The following is a 25,584-nucleotide window of genomic DNA, read 5'->3' on the forward strand; positions in this document are numbered from 1 at the left end:
ATTTTTTTCCCCTGCCAAATCTGCGTTTGCTCTAGCTGTGTTTGATCATTCAGCTGATTCCATTTATTCAAGAAATATTTATTGTATCTTTATTTGAGATATAAAATATGTCAACTTAGTCAACATTTACCTTAAATATAAAGAGTAATCATTATTGTAACAACAATTTCCCTCACAACTTTTTCAAGTTCGTTTTCTGCCGCAAGGCAGCCATGTTGGGTGTTCACTGTAAATATAACACCTGGATAATTCAGTCCGGGGATGTTTGACTCCATTATTTATAAGCAAAAAAAAAAAAAAAAAAAAAAAAAAAATCCAGACTACCGATCCTTGATTTTTTGGGAATGTTACAGGAAACAAACATAATTTTTTTTTAGGCCTTATGGACAACCCTATATTAGAATATAATATCACAAAGTGATATCATAATTGGAAATATACTCCAGCGTATTTACTGACTTTGTCTATATAGTATGTGAAAACATATTGATATGAAGTTTATACATCTTACATGTCCAATCTATAATGATTTATATTTATCAACCTATTTGATACCTAATTGGTTACAAGTATGTGCAAAAGATGTATGGAAACACACACTAAAAAATCAGTGTGGAAGTAGAGCTGGAGGAAGAGCTTAAAGGTACATATACCATGTACTGTGTGTACTGTGTATATATATATATATGTACAAGTTTTATCAAATTATTTCTATAATTCACTCAGTAGTTCATACATCAAGCTTCACTTATAAAACAAAATTACTTGCTTTTATTATTTTATAGCTGAAATACATGTAAAAAGTGAAAACTCTTGAGCAGCAGTCCACTTGTTAATTCTTGTTCTCATTGTTATTTGATTATATTTAGTACTCACATAAATTAAGAATTCTACAGTAAATGTTGATGAATGGCTTTTACACTCAATAGTTTCATAACATTGATAGATTTCACATGTAAATGATCCAGTCCTGTTTGGAAATAAAATTTCAATTGCATATTATTGTGATTTAGTTCTAAAAATAAAATCTCTAGTGTAATTTTTGCTTCATTTCATGTGCATGTAATAAATTATTTGTAATCATTTAACTATGAGGATTATTAAGTATTGTATAGTTAATATAAAAATTAATGTTTATTCTTTAGCAGAAATGTGTTCCTATTGACAAGGCAGCAAATGAATCAAACCAAACAGGTGATCACTTATTGTAATATAATATAAACATTTTTGAAGGTACTGCATAATAATAAAGATAATGTCGATGTTTAATATCTCAAAAAGTAAAATTAACAAAATTAAGACGTTTCATTTCCACACTGAAAAAATAAATTTAAGTGGGCATTGTTATCATGCAGTTCAATGATGTGAACCAGAGTTTGTGCATGTGGTTAACATTTCATAAAGTATATATACAAGTTACTATAATAATGATAATGTACATGTAACTGCTCATTCATATTATTGATAAACAAAATCACAAAGTTTAAGAAGTTAGGTCAAAATGGTGAAGATGCCTGAATATGTGACTGATAAACTGAAAAGTTCGGTCCATATACCGGTAGTTCAAATTTTGAGCTTTATTTAATTATGATTCATTCAAAATGTTTCAGCATGAGCATTTTTAAGCATTAATTGTAATGTATAAGGGTATATAAACTTCATGGCTTTTTCAATTATTTTACAGAGAAAAGAGTGGAGGAAAATGGAAGAAGTCATGGACATAACAGAAAACATATGACCTAATGCCAGTAGGTAACCCCCCCCCCCCCCCCCACACACACACACAAAATGGAAGAAGTCATGGACATAACAGAAAACATATGACTTAATACCAGTAGGTAACAACCACCCCTCCCCCCCCCCCCCCCCAAAAAAAAAAAAAAAATTTATCAATCATTTTATAAATAACTTGTACAGGCAAGTATGTGTGTTTATATGTATACAGTTTATTTTGTTGTCCCTGATTGTACTGTATGTGGGGATATTAATTTTGGTCTGTCCGTTTGTCATTCTGTCTGTACATGTATGTATTATAACACTTTCATTTCGGGACAATATCTCAAAAGTCAAAAAGCCTTTGAGCTTTTGCAATATGATTCATTTCATATCCCAATTCACATAGCCTAGAGAAGATCCCTATTGATTTCAGGTCAAAAGGTCAAGGTTGGAAATTCCTACAATACAAAAAAATTCAAATAATATCTTTAGTTTCCCTTGAGCTTTTTCTATTAAATTTTACATCATAATTCCCAATGACTTAAAGAAACCCCCTTTGATTTCTAAGTTAAAAGGTCAAGTTGAAAAATTCATATCTTGCAATAAATTATGTTCTGGTGATAACTCTGGTTCTCTTTGAGGTCTTGATTTTATTTCTTTAATAAAAAAAAAAAGACACCAATTGACTTTAAGGCCAAAAGCTGAAAGGTCAAGGATGACCTTTTTTTCTTTTTCCATCTGCATGTTTTGTCCAGTTCTTCCACCCTCATCTTTTTCCATAAGTGCAGCCACAACTCTCTGAATTAGCTTGTTTTATATTTGGATCATTTGCAGGTTTACATTAAGCTCATGTAGCCATTAAGGCATTTAAGTCTCTTACAAAATAAGAAATAAAGGTGATTCAGGCAAGCATTGCCAAGGTCTCTTTGTTATAAAATTGAAATCATTCCCAAATTTCCAATATCATTTAGAACATCAAAATATATGCTCTTTTTTGCTTTTGGGTATAAATGAAAATTAACTGTACTAAAATGTCTTCTTTGATTATTGCAATATAAATTATAAACTTTAATTCAAACACCAATTTGTCGTTGTTTTTACAGATTTTGAATTCGCATCATCCCAGTCAATAAGTGCATCTAAATTGGTCAAAAGATGAGAGGTCTAAGCATAAATTGTTCAACCATGCAATGGATATCCTGTAAAATGGAGATTACCCTTCTTTAAAGTGTCAAGTATCTCAGAAATTGGACTATTTGCAATACCGTACAAGAATATTTTACATATTTAGCAATAGGGCCTGTTGCACCATGCCAAGGTACAGAGTTGATGCTTCAAGTTGTCGACAGCATTCCTAAGGAAAAGGATCAAGCGTTTTTTAAGTTCACCTGAGCTGAAAGCTCAAGTAAGCTTTTCTGATCACATTTTGTCCATCTTTTGTCTGTCTGACTGTCTGTCCATCTGTAAAGTTTTAGCATTTTCGACTTCTTCTCAAGAACCAGGGGGCCAATTTCAACCAAACTTGCCACAAAGTATCCTTGGGTAAAGGGGATTCAAATTTGTTCACATGAAGGGCCACGCCTTCTTCCAAGGGGAAATAATTAAAAATTATTGAAAAATTAATGACATTATTTAAAATCTTCTACTCAAGAACCACTAGGCCAAGAAAAATGAAACTTATATGGAAACATCGTCAGGTTGTGTAGATGCAAGTTTGTTTAAATCATGACCCCCCGGGTTAGGGCAGGATGACAATGGGTGATCAAAATTTTACATAGTAATACATAGGAAAAACCTTTTTCTCCAGAACCACTGGAATAGGAAAGATGAAACTTATGTTGAAACATCCTCAGCTTGTGTAAATTCAAATTTGTTCAAATCATGACCATAGGGGGTAGGTTGGGGCCACAATGAACCATCAAAGTTTTCCATAGGAATACTACGAAAAATCTTTAAAAATCTTCTTTTCAGGAACAGCAAAGCCATGATTGGTTATATTTATATGGAAGCATCCTCAGGTAGTGTAAATTCAAGTTTATTTAAATTATGGCCCCTGGGGGTAGGATGGGGCCACAATAGAAGAAAAAACCAATCGGAAAAAAATCTTTTTAAAATCTTGTAAAGCCATGATTTGTCAAAGAAATATTGTAGCATCCCCAGTTAGTGTAGATTCAAGTTTTTCAAATCATGCCCCCCCCCCCCTCTCCTTAGGGATAGGTTGATACCACTCGTAAAATACTGAACTCCTAGCCAAAGTGCTCAGGTGAGCGATGTGGCCCATGGGCCTCTTGGTTGTTTTTTTTCATAACAGTTTGGGACTTCTTGATTTTCCTAGACACCAATTAATGTTTCATATAATTTGCTTTCTTTCAGTGTACTAGCTTCAAATGTGTGGGGTTTTTTTTTGGACAATTTAAAATTAGAGATCTTATAAATAAATATTTGTATAATGTTACTGTACATGATACATTTGGTAGTTTTTAAATGCATTTGAAGGAACTTAATTGAGTATTGTCAAATACATGTACTTCATTGAAATACTGCTTGTGTTTTTATGACTGTATGGTATTAAAAAAAGACATAAACTTTATTCTGTTCGTTCATTTGTATAATTTTAGGTTCAAACAAAATCAGCATTTGTATAAAATATGTTGCATGTTTAAAAACAACTTTTGGAGTGAAGAATTGTATGGAATTTGGGCAACACTGTGAAAAAGTGGTTTTACTCACTGAAGTGTTCACAATTTTTGATTTTATATATTTAGTTATTTACAATTTTTGCAATGTGTATTTTTATGCTGAGGGATCCCGTAAAATGAGCCCCATAGCTATAGCCAGTTCATTGCTATAATACATTGTGCCGTGTTAAAAACTCATGAATTTTAGCTCTACTGGTTAGAAACCCGAAGAGCTTATGCGATGGTAAGGTGTCCATCGTTCGTCTGAAAACAATTTTTCAAAAGCTACTCATCCTACAGTTTTGTTCTGATTTCAATACATCTGTACTACTTGGCACACAAGTAGACTACACTGAGATACATAATTCTTTTTATCGGCTTTTGATTTCAATGAACGGTGTTGCCATGGTTACTAAAATAGAAATTTCTGTAAAATTCTTTTAAAAGTCTACTCCTCTCCTCCTTTAGTTATAGTCAGATTTCCACGAAAAGAGACCAAATCAAGGATCATTATTCTACTTCCTGCTGTTGCAAAGTTTCAAGTCCAACTGCTACTTATCTCTTCCATTATTAGAAGTACAAACCAGTAGAGTTACAGTCTCGAAAAAGACTTCTGGTTAAACAAATAATTAAATCATGCATCTTTGTGACATTCTGGATAAATATAAACTAAATTCAGTCATAGAGATTGAAGGTCATGTGCCTGAATTGATGTTAAATTCAAAATGTAATCACTCCGGTAGTCCAGTATGCCTTTCTACCCAGAAATAGGTAATTTGGCAAGGGTGAAAAAAATCAACTAATTCAAATGTGCCACCAAATTGCCTGTTATTTTTACTAAAATATCTTAAATACTTCTTGATGAAAATATAATCACTGAAGTGTTTCTTGAAATTCTGTACCCGTTTTTCAACAGAATATCCCTTAGAATTATTGTGACCTTTTTGCACTCGCAGTTCTGCACTTACATGGGTGAAAACTCCATTAATTTTAATTTGCAACAAAAATCTCATTAATACTAAATAAAATATCTAAAAACAATCACTTCTTAAACAAATTAAAAAAATTAAATCAATGGAAGCGTTTCTTGGAATTTTATAGCTGTTTTTTCTGCAGACTATTCAAATATCTTTATTCCTTACAATTATCGTGACCTTTTTGCACTCGTAGCTCTTCACATTCAAAAAGGTATGTGGAATAAATGCAGTAAATATTTTTTTCAAAGGTTTTAATTTCTTAAATCCATTAATTTTGAAGATGTTTTGGAGATTTTTTATACACAAACAGAATATGCACAAAAGGTGTTATTTTTCCATAGTGGGTATAGAAATAGGCCGACGATAAACTAATTCTCCCTGTATCCATGGTAACAAATCGAATGACGTCACCAAACTAACGCAGTAAGTAAGTGACCTTGATCTCACTTCGTATGTAAAGTTTCAAGAAATTTTGAAAAACTTGCTTTCATAACATTCTGCATGGTTTTCTCGTAGACACGCACTTAATATATAAGAATAGGAAACGAGAATTAGAAACTCAATTTAGTAACCCTTACTTTAAAGGGAAAAGAGGAGCATAGATTCGATCACGTGCCAAATAAGTTCAAGAGGTTGAAAAGAATACAAAATTTTTTCTAGGTCTTGACCAAAAACACCAGATTCATAACGTTATCAATGAAATTGAATTGACGAAAAGAACTACTTACTACAAACTATGATATTTTAGGGAAAATGTGTAACTTTTACGAAAAACTAAACGGCTCAAAATTGATACCAGATAGCAATATAAATTAATATCTAAGCGATTCTAATGAAAAACTGAAAATGAATGTGATATGTTTCCTACTCTTGAAGAATGAAATATGGAAAAAAGGCTTTTGTGTGAATGGTCAATGAAATAATGGTAAATCATTGATAACATAATAAGTTGTGAATATATTTATATATCGAAAGACAATTACATATATGAATAGGTTTTCTAATAAATTTAAATTTAAATACAACACCTTATTCATTAATTTTCTCTTTTCATGTAAGCAAATTTATTACGAAGTACAAATTGCACTTCGGGTTCGTTGCCACGATGCTTTCAATGAGGAATATATACAAATACGTTTAGCTGTAAAATTTTGTTTTCAATACATTTCAGTTATTTTTTTCTGAATAGTCTTTTGTATCAAATACTCGGCCTATTCATTATAGAATGAAACGTTCTTTTTGAAGCACTTTTATGATAAGTTTGTGAGTAAAATGTCAAGAGTTTACACATCGATAAAATTTTCAAAAAGAACGTTTAATTCTTATAATTCCAATAAACGAAGTTTTAAAATTATTTCTCTTTGAAGCCTCCATACAATCCGGAATTTCTGTATACAGCGTAGGAATACTTTATGTCGCGATGTGGAAATGAAACGTAATCGAGACGAACATCGATAAAGTTTAACCTAAATTGTCAAAACATTCAATAAAATAAACTTATAAAAACTCTTCGAATATTGTTTAAGTCAACGAGTATCGTAAATACAAGTAGGCTTCAGAAGAATTCGTCCTTGACCATGTTCACATTAACGACAAACGCTCTAAAATGAAAGTAGCATACCGATGACACCTTTGATTTGCTCTGGTTTGTTTAAAGACGGGACAGAATATAGGATGTAGAAATATGAATTTGATGCTGATAAGGCAAGAGTCTGAGGTACGATTTTCTTTCCCATCAGCTACCGAGAACTGAGCTGATTTGTTAGCATTAGGAACGATGATAATATCCTGAGAGAGTTCACACTCTTGATCTGACAGTGACATAAACATTGTTCATTCCCGTCAGTCAGTCCTGTATGTCGTCAGTATATGTGTCCCCCGCTTTCGCTGGGTCTGTCTGTCCGTCCGTCCGTCCGTCTGTATTTCTGTCTGTCTGTAACACTTTCGTTTCCGCGCGATATCTCGAGAACCCTTTGAGCTTTCGCAATGAAATTTTGCATAGCAACTCCCTATGGCTTAAAGAAGAACCCTATTGATTTTGAGGTCAAAAGGTCAAAGGTCAAGGTAATAAATAATTTATGTCCGTTTTAACACTTTCGTTTCCGCGCAATATCTCGAGAATCCTTTGAGCTTTTGCAATGAAATTTTACATAACAACTTCTTGTGGCCTAAAGAAGACCCCTATTGATTTTGAGGTCAAAGGGTCAAAGTTCAAGGTCATAATTCATACACCTGTACATTCCGTCTGTGTAACACTTTCGTTTCCGGGCGATATCTCAAGAAGCTTTTGAGCTTTTGCAATGACATTTTATACCATAACACCCTTTGGCCTCTCTCATCCCTCTCAAAGTGTCCCGCCCCGTTTTTTTACCGTCTTCCTTGGAAGACGGTATACAGAGTTGAAGTATTTTACAGTCTTCGGACTATGCACTTCCTCTCTTTTGTGATTGGTAGAAATTGCATGATGAGAAAATTTTCAATTATTTCATTGGCTGAAATGCTGTTCAAGGCAAGGTAGATAATTTTCTGATGATCTAATTTTCGTACGACTTAACAATTTTTCAAGATTTTCAATCGTAAAAAAATATGACAAAACGAACAGTGGAAATTGGAACTAATTAATTCGATTTAACATGATAGTTTTTTTATAGCAATTACCAAAAAACGTTTCTATATTTTCATTGTTAACAGAATTGATCTTTATTGCATGCAAGCTTTACAATTTGTATGTATTCTTTTTCCCTTTCTTCCGCACTGTCTTCCTAATCTCGGCAGCACTCGCCAACACCTCGGCCGATTCGTACCTCATCTACATATCACAAATGTGACGGAATCAGCCGAGGTTTGCCGAATGATCTCAGCAGCAGAGTCGAAGTTTACGGAGACAGCCGAGCATCTGTTAACGTTTCACTTGGTAGAGCGTATGTCAGAAAAAACTAATGAAGAAATACAGAGCCAAGAAATTTTCAAGAATTATACGGCCTGATAGGTTTAGGTCAGTTTACTGTTTAAGGTTGTTGCTAAAGACGGTAAGCTTTTTGAAAAAGCTTTACTTGTTTAATTTATAGTATTAAAGTCGCTTGGCACTATTTTTAGCACAGGGGCATCTGGAGAGTTATTACGTATAATACAGATTGTCGGCGGACTTCATATTCTAATTACATTTACTAGAACTGTTTAGTAAAGGCTTAATTGGACACCATGTATTGTGTAAAATTTTGACAATATCGAACGTGAATATAAACATTATATGTGACCTAATGTTTGCATTTTACTTTGCTGTATAATCAAGTGCCTCCTTGGTCTAGTGGTATGACTCTCGCTTAGCATATGCATGTGAGAGGCCCGGGGTTCAAATACCGGTCGATCCTTTTTTTTGGAATTTTTTTTTTTGGATTTACTATATAATGATAGTGTTGAGCATGTGAAATGAAAAAGTTATGACGTCTGGCTTGTACAAACTCATAAAATCATTATTACAGTGTGATAAATATTCTATACAAAAAGAATCTTCTATACACATATTGAATAATAAGAAATCAAATCTTTATATCCATATTGGCATTTTTATTTGCTGGAATATTTAAAGTACAACCTTTTTCTCGCAGTAAATCTGTCATTGTAAAACCTTTATCGGCCATTACATTATCACCTGGTTCTAATAAATCCAAAAACCCACTATCAATAACCATCTGTCTGTCTGAAGTTTTCCCACCCCATGCATTTGACACAAAAGAAATAACTCCAGCAGGTGAAATTCCTATCAAAAACTTCATTGTTGTATGATGTTTATAATTTGAAAAAGTTAAATTCTGGTTAACTAAACTTGATGATTTCTGAATATATATTTCAGTACAGTCAAGAATTACTCTTAAATTTGGAAACTTTTTCATGCATTCAGGCAAACAAGATGCAATTTTTTCTCTTGAGGGAAACTTATTCAGAGCACTGAGCTCTGCATGAAGAAGACAAATCCATGTCGTGAAAATAGAAGAAAATCTTGATGTTGAGATTCCAAACCGTTCAGCAATATCAGTTACTAAGAGCCCAACCTTCAGACGCATAAGAACGGCCAGCAACTGATCAATGAGAGGAAGAGTACTTTTATTTGGCCTCCGCCTTCCTGTCTCAGACGTACCTTCACCAATCCAATAGGTCATAGATCTTGCCTTTGGAAGTAGGAAACTGCAAAAGAAAATTGAATGTCCATTCATTATGGAATATATCCAGGAATTTCTCCTTTGTGCACATGCATTTTTCTGTTCTAATCTTAACATGATACCTTCAACCTTGCACAAAAGTTTTTTCTTCTTTTTCTATATTATTTGATATTACATGTCTTTGTATCAAATGTAGAATGCTCATTTAATACATATAAAAACAAGAGGCCCATGGGGCACAACACTCACCTGATTAACTTTGACCTTGCTGTTCTTCACCAGATTTTCCCCCTTGTAATACCTATTTATGCCCCGCCCTACCCCCGGGGTCATAATTTGAACAATTTAGAATCTACACTACCCCAGTATGCTTCCATATCTGGCCCAGCTATTCTTGCGAAGAAGATTTTTAACGACCCCATCCTATTTTTGACTTTTCTTGATTATCTCCCTTGTAAGGGGGCTTGGCCCTTTATTTTAACAATTTAAACTCCCCTTTACCCAAGGATGCCTTGTACCAACTTTGGGTAAAATTGACCCAGCATTTTTGAGAAGTTGGAAATATGAAAAGTTTACAGACGGATGGACGACGGACAATGGGTGATCAGAATAGCTCACTTGAGCTTTCAGCTCAGGTGACTTAAAAATACTGTACTTGTACAGCCAGAGGAAAACAGGGAAGCTGGGCAACCCGGTGTAGAATCTTGTTGCAACATCATCATCTTTAATTTTGTTTACACCCCATTGCAGTTTATGCAGCTTTTCATTCAGAAGCATGTTTTCCTCCTTTAACAAGACATTCTCTTGGAGAAGAGGATCAGGGTCACACTGTGAACCTATTAATGACTATAGTACAGTGAATTGGTCTCCATCACATTAAAACATAAGAATCTTTTGTGTGTGTAAGGAGGAGTATGTTGATTTTATTAACTGCAGCTACCTGCAACTAAAGCATCATAATAAAAAGTCAATACCAATTTTAGAATTTAAAATGTAATACAGTCAAACCTCATTATCTCGAACTCAAAGGAACCGAGAAAAAACTTTGAGATATCTGAGGATTGAGATATCCAGGGTAAAATACTTAAAAGAATAAGGGGTTGGGACTTCCAAATCACTTCGACATATCCATGGTATTTGAGATATCTGTGTTCGAGATACCGAAGTTCATCTGTATTTACTTTCCACATGCTGTTTGCTTATAAAGTGTGTGCAAAACTGTGACATTCAAAATACCATAACCCGGACAGGGGGTCAAAAGGTTAAAGTATGCATTTTATTTTAACGTTAAAAATGTTGAACGCCATGCAAGTGCAATGTCTTAAGCGAAAATTAGAAAATCAAACTTAGATTGAAAAGATTGCATTGCCCTAAGTTTTACATTAATTGTAACTTAGCCAAAGGATAATACAGGAATTTTGAAGTAAATATCATGTTTGCACACAAGACAAGGAGTTACAAATGTAAATATAAACATTGAATCATTATTTTTTTAAGGACATAGTCTCATAACAGCAACAGTGTGTGCAAACAAATTTTCATAACACACTAATGCACGTTAATCAACTTGTTGCAGTTATGGGACTATATCTCTTAAAAAATAATTCAATGCTTAGAAATGTGTTAACTTCAAAGCAAACACTTCTGGGAAAATAAACAATCCAAACCTTCATCAGCTGTAAGGACTACACCTATGTCAATGTCATCATCTTCATGAAATACATTTACATTGTACAATTTCCCTGGGGATGTCTGCTGCTCTTCAGGGACACTGTAGCTATGCATTCTTATGGATGCCTTTAGTCTGGCTCTCTCTAAATGTTCTTGGTTTGCAGCTGCTTCCTCAAAAGTCTAGGGAAAAAAATCAATTACATCTAACAACAATATTACAAATAAAATTAACTCGAAGCTTCAAAAACAAAAGATAAACGTCTTGTTAATTGTTTATGCTTTATTCCTTAAATTTAAATATTTTATCATTAAACACAGATATACAAAGTAAAAGCACATTTTGACGAACAAAATATGCACTACACTAAATGTATAATGCAGCTGTGCAGTTATATAAATATGATAAGTGCTTCTTTCCATCAAATTTAACCAGCAAATTTAACATATATGGATAGATCTTACTTTATGGCACTAGTAGAATCCAGGTTCCCCATATAAATGACCAGCATACTTTGACCAGCAATGATGGGGTTGCTTGTGAAACTTTTCAAAACAAATAGCAACTCCACAGAAAAATTAAAACATTAATGAATATCAAATATTAAATGACTTGTACGTATTTGAAATTGGATGACTTCAATAAATAAATTAATTTGGTACAATAAGACGTATTTAGCCTGGAATTGCGACCAGCTCAAATCAGGCTAAATGTCACGTCAAATCAGGGACCTATATACTAGTATATAGGTCCCTGGTCAAAATAATGGGTGTAAAGTAGACGACAGAGGAATCTCGGGTTGACATGTTTGTAATGCATCTAACAACCAATTTTGAAATAAGACATGCGTATTATATAATACAAATTATCATACCTTTGTCAGATTTCTCCTGAATGCTCTTGTAAATCTTTCACTGTTTTGTTCCTTTGTACACTTGTAAGAAAATAACGTAGGCCTGTAGTTACGATCTTCACGGTCATCCGAGTGCCAACCCGTCTCGAAATGTTCACTGCATATCCTGCTGCTGCTGTAAGGCAACCAGTCTTTCCTGTTAACAGCATTAACCCATGCTCGCCTTTTCGTTTTATTTACATGAAACTTACAAAACGACACCTTACAGTCCTTTGTGGCTCGGTTGGTACACCCAACAACACAACAACTTTTCACCATAATGATGATGATTCTTTTTGCCACCCCAGGGTACTTCAGCGCACGCGCGATATTCAATCCCGCAGTTAAACAAAAAGGGCTTATTCTTTTTTCTCAAGAACTGCAAATCCATGATTGGTCATATTTATGTGAAAGCATCTGCAGGAGGTGTAGATTCAAGTTTGTTCAAATCATGACCCCTGGGGGTAGGGTGGGGTCACAATTGATGATCAAAGTCTTACATAGGAGTATGTAGGAAAAATCTTAAAAATTCTTCTCAAGAACAGCAAAGCCATAATTGGTCATATTTATGTGAAAGCGTCCTCAGGTGGTGTAGATTCAAGTTTGTTCAAATCATGATCCCCAGGGGTAGGGTGGGGCCACAATGGATGATCAAAGTTTTACATAGGAATACAAAGGAAAAAGCCTTTCAGTACTAAACTTCTGCTTTTTTCCTAGCCACAGTGCTCAGGTGAGCGATGTGGCCCCTGGGCCTCTTGTTTGCAAATGTGCTGTTATAAATGCTTTAGCTATTCCTAAGTTGATTTATAAGGCCTCAATACTAGAATTACTAGAGATAGACCATGTCAAAAAGTTAAATAAATTAATTGTCAATTGTATTTGGAATAAAATGAACGAATAAAAAGAAATGCTGTGATAGGGGAAAAACTGAGGGTGGTAAAGGTTTGACAAATATAGAATCAAAACTAAAGGCGTTAAAAGCAGCCTTGGTTCCTAGACTGCTGTTAACCAGGCATGTGATAAAGGATTTTTTAAACAGCTTTTGTAAAGCTCTAGGTATTGATTTGCAGTATATTTTAATTACAACAGAAACACTTATAAAAAGATTTGATGTTGTTCAACAAATGCCAATTTTTTATGAAGAAGTTTTTTCATGCTTTAACTTTTGCAAAGAAACCACAAAATAAGATACAACACACACATTTTTGACAAAACCTATTTGGTCCAATAAGATTTTTACCTACAAGGGAAAAAACTGGGTGAAAAGTGGAATCTTATATACAAAGCACTTATTTAAGGAAAATGGAAAATTAAAATCTCTAGACGATCTTTCGCGTGTTATTCAGAACAAAAGTAACTGGCTTTGTGAATACATGATAATTAAAACATTATTTATAAAATACGAACAAATTATTGATTATTCGAAGATAAACTTCATCAAAATAGATAATCCTATCTTAACCCTTCAAACACAAAACACCAATTTTTTCCACTTTAAAATAAAAAATTACATTATATATAAATGTTTTTCAATAGAATCAAGAATTTTCACAGAAAGTTCCACACTTGGAATGGTAAAATGTTTTTGTAAAGTTATGATCACCAACTTCAAATCAAGCAGTAAATGGACATCAAGAATCTGAAGGAATGTCTGTGGTCTTTATTTGTTTCAGACATTGAAGAGGGTGTTCGTTATAGGACTCAAAACGGTAACACTTACCTTGGCCACCTTGGATACCATATGCATAACCTCAGATACTTTGAATGGAGTGATGTCATTGAAGAAATGTAAACAAATCAACCAAGGCTTTTGGAAGTTTTCCTTGCAGTTGCTACAGGAAAGAAGAAATGTGATAATGATCAACACTATAGAGAAACTGCAAAAGATTTAGAACAGTTAAAAAGATATTGTCTCCTACTGGTGAAGGATTTGACATTCCAAGCATTTTGATGATAACAGACACTGTTGCAGACAAAGCTAAAATTGTTGCATAGGAAGTACGACACGTAATTGCTTTATGTCTCGAAACATCGTGCGAAAGTCTCGCCCCAAATTTAAAACACATTGGGCTTCGTCTATGTACAATATACATTTGCTTGTTATCAGATAGTTCTGCATAAACTTATAATCCTGTATATAAATCTATCAGTATCAACAGATTTGAAACAATAAGAGGTGGTTGAATGTGTTTTTTAAGAAAGAAGGACGCAGCTTTATGTTTATGTATTTGCTGTTCCATACTCACATTCAATGATTCAAGTATGAGGACAGCTGAGACCTTTTTATTCTGTTCTTAATGATTCAATGATAAAAGCTCATAAATAAGACTTTTTCCATATCCTGTAGGTAGGATTGACAGTGTATCACAGTGCTTGCTGTATCTACCTTTTTCGTATTTGATTTTCCTATTTCTCAGGCTAATGTACGGCGCCACTGGAGAGCCAGATAAAAAAAATATTTATTTGTTCAAAATTAGATATTTATTCGGACGAATTAGAAATTCGTTCGGACAAACTAGTTATTTGTTCGGACGAATTAGATATTCGTTCAGACAAATTGGGTATTTGTTTGAACGAATAAGAAATTCGTTCGGACGAATTAGAAATTCTTTCAGATAAAAAAAATTATTTGTTCGGACAAATTAGTTACTTGTTCGGACAAATTAGATGTCCGTTCGGACGGATAAGGAATTCTTTCGGATAAATAAGATATCTGTTCGGACAAATTAGAAATTCGTTCGGACAAATTAGTTATTTGTTCGGGCAAATTAGATATTTGTTCTGACAAATTATATATTCGTCCGGATAAAATAGATATTTGTTCTGACAAATTAGAAATTCGTTCGGACGAATTAGATGTTTGTTCGGACGAATTTAGATATTTGTTCGGACGAATTAGATATTCGTTCGGACAAATTCGATATTTCTCCGGACAAATTAGAAAATTCGTTCGGACGAATTAAGATATTCGTTTGGACGAATTAGATATTTGTTCCAACAAATTACAGATTTATACCCCCGCTCCGAAGGAGAGGGGGGTATACTGTTTTACCCTTGTGTGTCTGTCTGTCTGTCTGTGTGTCTGTCCGTAACAAATTTTGGTCACAGTTTTCTCAGCAACTACTCATCGCAGATGCTTGAAATTTTAGCACACTCTTTGTTTAGGCATGCCATATGTTGGGTTTCATTTTTGTACGAATCCGATGTCAACTTCCTGTTCATCCGTGCGTCTGTTCGTACCATACATAACAAATTTTGGTCGCAGTTTTCTCAGCAACTACTCATGGCAGATGCTTGAAATTTTAGCACACTCTTTGTTTAGGCATGCCATATGGTGGGATTCATTTTTTGTACGAATCCGATGTCAACTTCCTGTTTATCCGTGCGTCTGTCTGTACCATACATAACAAATTTTGGTCGCAGTTTTCTCAGCAAATACTCATTGCAGATTCTTGAAATTTTAGCACACTCTTTGTTTAGGCATGCCATATGTTGGGATTCATTTCTGTACGAATCCGATGTCAACTTTCTGTTCATCTGTGTGTCTGTCCATACCATACATAACAAATTTTGGTCGCAGTTTTCTCGGCAACTACTCATCACAGATGCTTGAAATTTTAGCACACCCTTTGTTTAAGGATGCCATATGTTGGGATTCATTTTTGCAAAGATCCAATGTCCACTTCCTGATTATCACTGTGTCTGTCCATAACTGAACTTGTATATTCACATCAGAGCGGGGGTATTATTAGTTAGCACTGGCTCACAGTCTTCTTGTTGCTCGGACAAATTAGATGTATGTCACTGGGATCACAGGTGCGTGACAATCAGTAGCTCAGTGGTTAGAGCGCTGGCACGGTACGCCAGAGGCCCTGGGTTCGAGTCCCGGTTGAGACTTGATTTTTCACCGCCTGTGACATTTGGCGCCCAACGTACAAAAATATCCACTATTCCCTTGGAACATGCCTTACAGCATTTCCTTAACCCCTAGAATTCGAAGACGAATTTCTACAAAGAGGGGGAATATGTCACCGGGTTCACAGGTGCGTGAAAGTCAGTCAATATATCGGGTCTCAGTAGCTCAGAGGTTAGAGCGGTGGCACGGTACGCCAGAGGTCCTGGGTTCGAGTCCCGGTTGATACTTGATTTTCCACCACCTGTGACATGTATGTCTTTGTTCAAACGGAATAAAATTAATGTTAAAACCATTGTCTGCAAAATGGGCAGTTCTTAAATTGTAAGGAATGCAGTAGTAGGTTCGAATATATCCGATCAGTTTAATATGTTTGTTTGTTTGTATGTTGTTTAACGTCCCTCTCGAGAATTTTTCACTCATATGGAGACGCCACCACTTGTCGGTGGAGAGCTGCAAATTTTGTCCTATACTCGGCACTTACGGCCATTGAGCAGTGAGGGATCTTTTTCGTGCCAGCACCTACTGCGACACCGGACCTTGGTTTTGTACGGTCTCATCCGAAGGACCGTTCTCCACGTCCCACAGTGGGATTCGAATCCGCGGCGTAATGATCAACTCCTTACTTCGCGACTCTAGCAGACGCTCTAACCACTTCGCCACGCGGGCGAGCAGTTTAATATGTATTTATTCCATTTCCATGCATGTATGGATTTACAACTATATTTATTTTAATAACTTGCAGATTTATTTCAAAATTATCTGCATCTTATTCTACCTCTTCTTTCTACTAGAAAGTTACCATACTAGGGGAGAGTTTTAAATACTGGGTGAAACGTGACAGAAAGACATAAACATACATCAATCCTTCCGGTATACTAATGTGTAAATTATAGCTTCTGAAGACCTTGATAAAGGTTATACTTCCAGAAAATCTGGCTGATTCAGCAAAATTGCAAATTGTGAGGTGGGGGAGGACCAACATATACTACACACAAAAAAGATAACGATACACAGCATTTGTTTTTTTTAAAAAAAGATACAAACACTTTCAGACCTTGGTACAGGGCTCGACATAAACTTTTTTTCCTACTTGTCCATTCGGACAAGTGACCAAGACATTTACTTTTCCGAACTTCAAGATCACTTGTCCGAAAAATTTTCAATAAAGATCTAATACTGTCAACTTGAAAACTAAAATGAATTCCATTACATGTGCTTGATTGATTCATGATGTTATTGATAAATACAACAAACACATAACACACAATTTTAGCTAGACTTTCTGTCCTAACAACAACATAAATGGACTGTGAACATCAAACAGAATCAGAACTTCGTAAATTCCATGTCTTTACAGTAGTATGCAATTAGTGAACTCGATCCCGATCGAGTGTGAACTCAACTACATAGCGATCCATATTGGGATAGAAGTTCCGTATTAGGTACATACTGCTTCCGTCTTTGAACTAGGCCTACAGTACCCGTAAACGTTCGACAGTCGTTCTTCTTTTTTTAATTTGAGACTTCTTTACTTTAAACTTTGCACTTGTTTAATCGGACAAGCGGCCAGCAATATTCACTTGTCCGTAATTTTTTTTTTCACTGGTACCGGACAAGCGTTAATGTCGAGCCCTGTGGTATTACCATTTCTGATAAAAATTCGAATGAAAACTACTTCAGAAAATGTTAAATCGTTTTTTTAATACACTCCATATGCATATATTCGGATACGTAAATTCATTTAGTTCTATAGAAAAGTTGAGAAAGAGTGGTGAGCACCACAGATTCAATCAGAATGATGCAAACAATTCAAGCTTATATTCATTTTTTATGCAAAAAATGTGTCCCCCTTCTTTCTTCAACACAGACACACAAATTTTAACCAAAAAAGTCGAATCCTTGACAATTTCTTACAAAACACACTTTTGATCCCTTCCTTTATTAAAAATCAATTAAGGACTTTAAATGAGGTTTTTTGCTGAGAGAGTAAATTGATTAAAACATACACGTAGAATTAAATTTACCAGTACACGCGCAGTGGTTAGAGTGTCTGCTCTAGAGTGTTGATCCTTACGTCGCAGGTTCAAATCCCACTACGGGACGTGAAGACCGGTCCTTTGGATGAGACCGTATAAAACGAGGCACCGTGTCGCAGTAGGTGCTGGCACGAAAAAGATCCCTCACTGCTCAATGGCCCTAAGTGTCGAGTAAAGGTCAAAATTTGTAGCCCTCCACCGGCAAGTGGTGGCGTCTCCATATGACACGGCCACCAATCGCTCTAACTCATATCCGAATGATATGAAAAGGTTTTCGTTAGCGGGACTTCCGGATATGCGTTGGTGGGATTTTTTAGGTCACCTGAGTCACTCAGGTGACCTATTGCTATCCGTTTTCGTCCGTCGTCGTGCGACGTGCGTTAACATTTGAACATTTTTAGCTTCTTCTCTGAAACCGCTTAACCAATTTCAACCAAATTTGGCAAAAAGCAGCTATGGGTGAAGGGGAACAAAAATTGTGAATTTCATGGTCCCTGCCTCCGGGGCCTAAGGGGTGGGGCTAAAACCACCAAAATTAATGTAATCTTTAAAAATCTTCTTCTTTACTCCTGGACATCAAGCAGTCAACCTGTTGGCATGATTGTGATAAGCATTAAGCCATGTACCAAAATTGTGAAATTCATGGCCCCAGGGTCAGGGGTTCTGGTGCTAGGGCGGGGCTATATAGATCATATAGTGAAAGTGCAGTATTAATTTGAAAATCTTCTTCTCTGCTCCTGGGTATCAAATAAACTAACTAAGTACATAGTTATGATGAGCAAGAGTGCCTCTTCCAAAATTGTGAATTTCATGGCCCCAGGGTCAGGGGTTCTGGTGTTAGGGCGGGGCTCTATTGATTATATAGTGAAAATGCATTAATTCTTTGAAAATCTTCTCCTCTGCTACTGGGTATTAAATAAAGTAACTAAGTACATAGTTACATGTATGATGAGCACGAATGCCTCTTCCAAAATTGTGAATTTCATGGCCCCAGGGTCAGGGGTTCTGGTGAAAAGGGGGGGGGGTTCTATTAATTATATAGTGAAAATGCATTAATTCTTTGAAAATCTTCTCTTTTCCTGGGTATTAAATAAACTAACCAAGTATATAGTTATGATGAGCAAGAGTGCCTCTTTCAAAATTGTGAATTTCATGGCCCCAGGGTCAGGGGTTCTGGTGTTAGGGCGGAGCTCTATTGATTATATAGTGAAAATGCATTAATTCTGTTAAATAATCCTGTCTGCTCCTTAGTGTTAATCAAATAAAGAAAGTGATTACTTACATGTATGATGAGCAAACTTCTGGCCCCAGGGTGAGAGGCTCTGGTGTTTCTCAGGGGAGGGGGGGGGCTCTATTGATAATATAGTGAATCTGTAGTTTAAAAAAATGCATAATTTCTTTGAAAATCTTCTCTGCACCTGGGCATATCAGAGGCAAAAAGAGTAAAAGTTTTGATAAAGATTTTTGAACATCTGGACCATTTTGTCAAGTGTTCTGGTCCTGGCCAGGGCTCTATTAATTTGTATGCTACTGAGAGGAGTTATTCCTTTTTGCCATTTGCTTTTGATAATTAGTCACTGTAAATAATGTACTTGAAAGGTTAATAGAATAAGAGAATTATGCAAGATTTTTTATTTTATAATACAAAAAGTACTTTCATAGTTTTTATGATCAGGTAGACTTGTAAGTAATAGATAAATAAAAATGAGACAAAAATAACTTTTGTTATTCAATGCTCATCAAAGACCAAGAGAGTCCAATGTAAGGGATTTCAACAAGGAATTAATATAGTACAGAAGCACTGATAAAACGTTTGTTAATATACTGTATGCTGTTAGTGATAAATGGGGAACAGATCAGAACCTAATTTATGAACTGATAATGAACACTAGACTAATTATTTTGTTGATCCTGATCACCCTATTTTTCTTGCTTTTGGGCAAAAAGCTTCACTTTTCAGTTCATTTTATACTCTATGGATCCTCTAAATTGTTAAGGCCCTCGGGCCTCTTGTTTTATCTTCGCCTCGGCGGTTAGTTGAGCTCTTTTTCGTGTATTTTAACCCTTTTTCACTAAACAAAGAATGTGATTCGACCCATTTTATTGAGTTGTTACTCCACTATGAACTGTTTGGGCTCAATTCTGTGTTGTAATGACGCTAGAAAGTTTATTCTGCAAGTTTCGTCAAACAAGTGTAACCCCCCCGGGGGGGGGGGTACACGTCGTGTCTGCAATCAACAAAAACAAAGCTAATAAGCGATTGTGTTGCATTTTATTTATGTCAATTGGACCTTTAAGGATCGTAAAACACTTTCACATAACATAGGTTGTCCTTTATTCATTTAAGCGGTAGCTATGAATGAAAAGAAAAACATGAATTAGCGGAACCAGATACGAGTAAGCGGTACATGAGTTAGAAAGGTCCATTTTTAACAAAAATCAAGGTGCATATCATCGAGGTTGGGGGATAGCATGCATACGTGATTGGGCAGTTTCCCTTATTCTTAGCAGAAACGAATCACGCATGCTCTAAATTTCAGTAATTTACCCAACCTGAGTATATCTTACACTTGCATGTAATATGCATCAAATCTGTGAATACTCACGGAAGTCGCTGCAAAACTGTAGCGTTATGGTTTTATAATTTGGTCTTTGACCATAACATGACCAAAGACCAACATATAAAACCATAACGCTACAGTTCTGCAGCTAACACGAAAGCAATATTTTTTGTAATGAAAAATGACAAGTTACCGGTGTTGAGAGGTCGATGAAACTTGTGAAATGTGTTTATAGCTTTCACGAATTACGTGCGCCTAAAGAAAAAAATTCCATATTGTAAACAGACACGTGTGGTAATTTGGTAATGAAACCACGATTTTCATCAAATTATTTCAATTACTCAGTGTCAGAGATGATACGCACAATAATATGACAAGTTAAATTGATGCAAAGCATGAAATCGGCCGCAAAATATATGAAGAATATTGAAGTATTTCCACAAGAATGAGCCCAAAGAAAAGAGACCAAGTATTAGTAGAAAAGTATATGATATATTTTTCACTTGCTTTACTTTTCTGTGAATTTCTTATACTTTAATTTTCAGGATCAATTGTTAAATATAAATCAAAATGAATAATCGGACTGATATAAAGGATAGGAATGTAGTATCAAATTATTTGATTCAAAGACAATTGCAACAAGTATCTGAATGCTGACAAAAAGGATAGGCTTATAAAATTTCAAGTGCTATTACCAGGGACCATGAAACATCATAAGCTCAAGTTCAAAATCTTTATGTTGTACTAAAATGTTGTAGAAATCAAGCAGGCAAAAATCACTCTTTTACAGTATTGCTTTACAAAATGTCGTTATCTGCAAAATTAGAGATTAGGCCATTCCAAGTTTTTTTTATGTTTAGCGTCCGCGGGTGCCGTGGTTTTATACATCCCATATCAGAAAAAACAAACAAAATCAGGAGTCCTGAAATTGATTATTTTGAATTCTGACATTTCTCTAAATATTTGTGTATAATATGTCATATTAAGTGTATTTTAAGCATTTAATACCTTAAGTTTGCTTAATAATAGATCTTTCTTCTAGAAAAATAGATTTATGAATTTGTTTAAATGACACCATTTTTATCACTTTTAAGTCTGTGTTTTATTTTTGGGCTTGTGTGTGTTTTTTTTTTTTTTGCGAATAGGTACATGTAGGTAGGTTTTTGAACGATGGTTGGACGCTAAACAGAGAAAAAACTTGGAATGGCCTTATTAATTCAATAAATAATAAACATTTAACAGACAATTAAAAATTTGACTTAAGTCCTAGTCTGTTTCATGATCCTGGGGCCGGATCGGTGTCACGTGCATTATAAAGCCGATCAGTATTGTGATAGATTATGTATCACAATAAACGTAAAAGGCAGAAAAAAAATCATTGTTATTGGTAATTGTAGTGCATTCTAAACAAATTCAGTTCTTCTTAACTTTTACAATTTATTACAAATTATTTTAGACACTATAATTCATATCCGGAAATTGAATATGTTTTGTTTTTACATCTTACGCACGCCCATTTGGGGAGCAGTTCATACACATTTTTTTTTTTTTTTAACAAAATCATAAATTAATACATATCTGATGAGAAATAAAAAAAAAACCGAAACGTTATAACTATCATTTACACTTAGAATTAACAAATTTTTATACTTTTATTTATATCTTTGATGTATGTTTTCAGCAAGGGATTATTCTATCGCAGCAATGAAAAAATAACGTCTCATTTCCCCATGTGCACATTCTAACACAACGGCTGCTGCTGCGGCCGATAACAATACGCAGATACAAAGTTAATACACCAACTTATCGAAGCGACTCTATCGAAGCGATCCGAATTTACCCGATCAACAGGGTACCAGTTTAATTAGTCGGAAGTGAAATTTGTCAACTCTTACATAAAATTTCATGGTTTGAAGGTAGTCAAAACGTGATATTTTAAGAAATATTTCACCGATTAACTTGAAAATGAATAGGGTTCGTCCTTTTATAATGCCTCATAAGTATGTGGAGGCTTAGAATTGATAGTGCAAAGGTTCTTTTAAATCTTGACCACAAGCTGTAACGAACACACTAACACACATATACGCACAGTAGCGATGCTACATGTATATCCCCTCCGCAACTAGTTGCACGAGGGGATAATAATGTTTAAGCCAAGTTTCTTTAAAATTTTGTTCATTTCATTCAGATTTCCCAACCTGACCATGTTTTTAACCAGAACTTTGATCAAGTTAACTTTGTGGGTTCGTTTTTTGAGGGGAAAAAGGGAGGGATTTTGCAAATGGGAAAGGGGTCTATATTTGGCCCTACACGGGGCAGTGGAAAATCGCTGTGATCTGCTGTGGTTGTCTTGGCCATGACCAAATGTCATTCCAGCAAGTTTAAGGTCACTGGCAGAAAAAAAGCATAAAATTCTTATTTATAAAGGCTAAAACTTTGTTATGGAGAACTATTAGAAGCTCATGTTTAGTACAAAGATTGATTATGACCTGAGGATGTGTCCTGACATTGCTCAAAATGTCATTTTGAAAGTTTAAGGTAACTGGCAGAAAAAGCATAAAATTATTGTTAAGGCTATAATTTTGTAATTGATGAGAATCAATGAAAGCGCATACTTGGTACAAAGATTGTTTACGACCTGAGTGTTGACTTAACCTTGACCATTATGATTAAGATTTTCTAAGCTCATTGTGGCAAATTCGAGGTTACTGATATTAAAAGTGTAAGACAGGTCTCTTATTTTCTAATGGAGAAACATTGGATTCCATATTTTACTAAAAGATTACTTATGAGGATATCCTTAAGAGGAAGTCTTTTTTAACCAAAATCTTTTTGACAAGTCCAAAGTCACATTTACAAAATTTGAATGTGTGCTTAAAAATATTGCAGCAGCAAGGCTTATTTTGTGAGCAGTACTTCCAGTTTTATACTTCTATGGATCATTTACGATGTTGTATTATACTCAAATATCCATTAAAGCCCTAGGGTCTCTTGTTTAAAGAAAATATTTATCCTACCTTTTTTTCAAAATCTAGATTGATGCTTCTGCTGTGAAAAGTATGGATGACCAAGATTTAAGTCGATATGTCCAGGCTTTTGGAGACAGAATGAACTTGAGAAGTCTCTGCAAGCCTGACAATGATGGAAAAAGTCAGCCTTATTTGACAAACTCCGGAAGAAAATGAAACTCCATGAATAATGTGGTGATTTTGAGAAGAGACCTTCAAGAAGTTTAAACTTATAAGGAAAAAACGCACATAAAATGAAGAGAAAAATTGAGCTTGGATGGATCCATAATGGTAAACACATAAGAAGGTCAAATGGAGGGGGAAGTCGCAAAATCGAATTACTTTGAGATGCCAAGAAAGCTGACATTCTAGAAGAGGCAAAAACAATTATTTCCCTGAAGGTATATCAAAGAAAGGTGCCCTTTTATTATCAGTCTCCTGTAAAATGTTGGATTTTGCTCAAACTTAATTTTCAGACAAGATAGCAATTTCAGAAATGTATGACACCATGAAAATGGGGATCCTGCGCTTCCATTAATGCACAAAAATAGAGGAAAACATTCCCGGACATTGTTTTTGACATCAGAAAAACTCGTATAAGTTGCCAGATCTACCAGAAGATCCTGAATTTGTTGAAAACAGTGCCCTAGATATATTTTTCAATGCTAATGCACCATGACTAATTCGTCATTAATGGTTGGTTAAAAAATATATGGGGTCCATGGAAAAACCATCGTTTTCAGTTAGAATTTATCTTGCGCAATATAATTTTAATTAACAAATAATAATTCAGTATCCCCTATAATTTACCTTTTTATGATAAAAAGGGGGGGGGGGGTTGCTTCGATTATCGAACAGGAAATGTACTATGTCAAAAAAAAAAAAATCTGTATAGGTACTGCAAATCAACATCAAAGTGTGCTAAAACAGAAAAGTCAAACATACTATGTTAATATTGCTTTATTTGCCAACTTTACCCGAAAGCTTTATTGTAACATAATGAGGTTTCCGTGATGTGGTAGACGGTCTTTTTGTTGTTGTTGTTGATTTCATCGTTGTTGTTGGTTTTGCTGTTGTAGGATTTGTCATTATTACTGGTTTTGTTCTTGTTGGATTTGCTGTTGAAGGGCTTATTGTTGTTGAATGTGTTGTCGAAGGGTTTGCTGTTGAAGAAGGATTTGTGTTTTAGTTAGGCAGGGTTTCAGATTAAAAAAAAATAAGTAACTATAGGACACCTGGCATATCTACCAGAAAAGTTATAGGCCATTCTGTCCTAAACCTCCTAACATTGAAGGCCAATTAAGTACAGGTCTCTGTAACAAGAGGCCCAAGGGCCTTAACGGCCACCTGAGTATAATACAACAATTTAGAAGTTAAATACACTGATAGATGAAGCTTTGTTGCCCTAAAACAAGAGAAGTAGGAAGATCAGGATCAACAAAATAATTAGTCTAGTATTCAGTATCAACTCATAAATTAAGTTCTAATCTCTCCCCCACTTAACACTATCACCATGCAGACTATTAACAAACTATTAGTGCTTCTGTACTATTTTTAAACCCATATTAAGACCTCTAGCATTGACCTCTCTTATGGTCTTTGAAGAACTTATAAGATAAGTTATTTTTGTCTCATTTTTATTTATCTATTACTTACAGGTCTACCTGATTATTAAAACTAAGAAAGTACTTTTTGAATTATATGATAAACATTCTTGCATAATTATCTTATTCTATTAACCTTTCAAATACATTATTAACACTGATTTTCACTCAATCAACAACCAAAGAAAAAAAATAAAAATACTTGACCTTAAGAGGGCTGGGTGGTTGTGGTCATTTTCAGACTATATTGATCTCCTTTAGAAGAAGAGCTCCATATAAAGATATACAAAAATGATCAAATTTTAAAACTAAAATGTATGAAATTTTTGTTTGCCAAATGATAGTTGACAGCTTAAGATATCATATC

At 34.7% G+C, this 25,584-nt stretch overlaps 2 protein-coding genes and 1 pseudogene across 2 annotated transcripts in view; 1 reads left to right on the forward strand and 2 right to left on the reverse strand.

The window, feature by feature from the left end:
* Positions 1–214, reverse strand: part of LOC133182595 (uncharacterized) — a 45,184-nt gene extending 44,970 nt beyond the window's left edge. The window contains exon 1 of the mRNA XM_061317443.1: positions 177–214. Coding sequence (XP_061173427.1) covers positions 177–214 — 38 coding nt within the window. The remainder of the gene's footprint in view (positions 1–176) is intronic.
* Positions 215–6,722: 6,508 nt separating this feature from the next.
* Positions 6,723–11,745, reverse strand: LOC133182596 (uncharacterized). The gene is made up of 6 exons (XM_061317444.1): positions 11,665–11,745; positions 11,199–11,382; positions 10,187–10,367; positions 8,935–9,556; positions 6,993–7,159; positions 6,723–6,837 (listed from the first exon to the last, which is right to left on the reverse strand). The coding sequence occupies exons 2-6, from the start codon at positions 11,314–11,316 to the stop codon at positions 6,723–6,725; spliced, it is 1,203 nt and encodes a 400-aa protein (XP_061173428.1). The 5' UTR covers positions 11,317–11,382; positions 11,665–11,745.
* A 4,309-nt stretch (positions 11,746–16,054) lies between these two features.
* On the forward strand, positions 16,055–24,193 carry LOC133182597 (uncharacterized; annotated as a pseudogene).
* Positions 24,194–25,584: the final 1,391 nt, after the last annotated feature.

Source organism: Saccostrea echinata, unplaced genomic scaffold (genome assembly GCF_033153115.1).
Source record: "Saccostrea echinata isolate AGI-Se365-2 ecotype Australia unplaced genomic scaffold, CSIRO_AGI_Sech_v1 ptg000009l, whole genome shotgun sequence".
Taxonomy (NCBI): domain Eukaryota; kingdom Metazoa; phylum Mollusca; class Bivalvia; order Ostreida; family Ostreidae; genus Saccostrea; species Saccostrea echinata.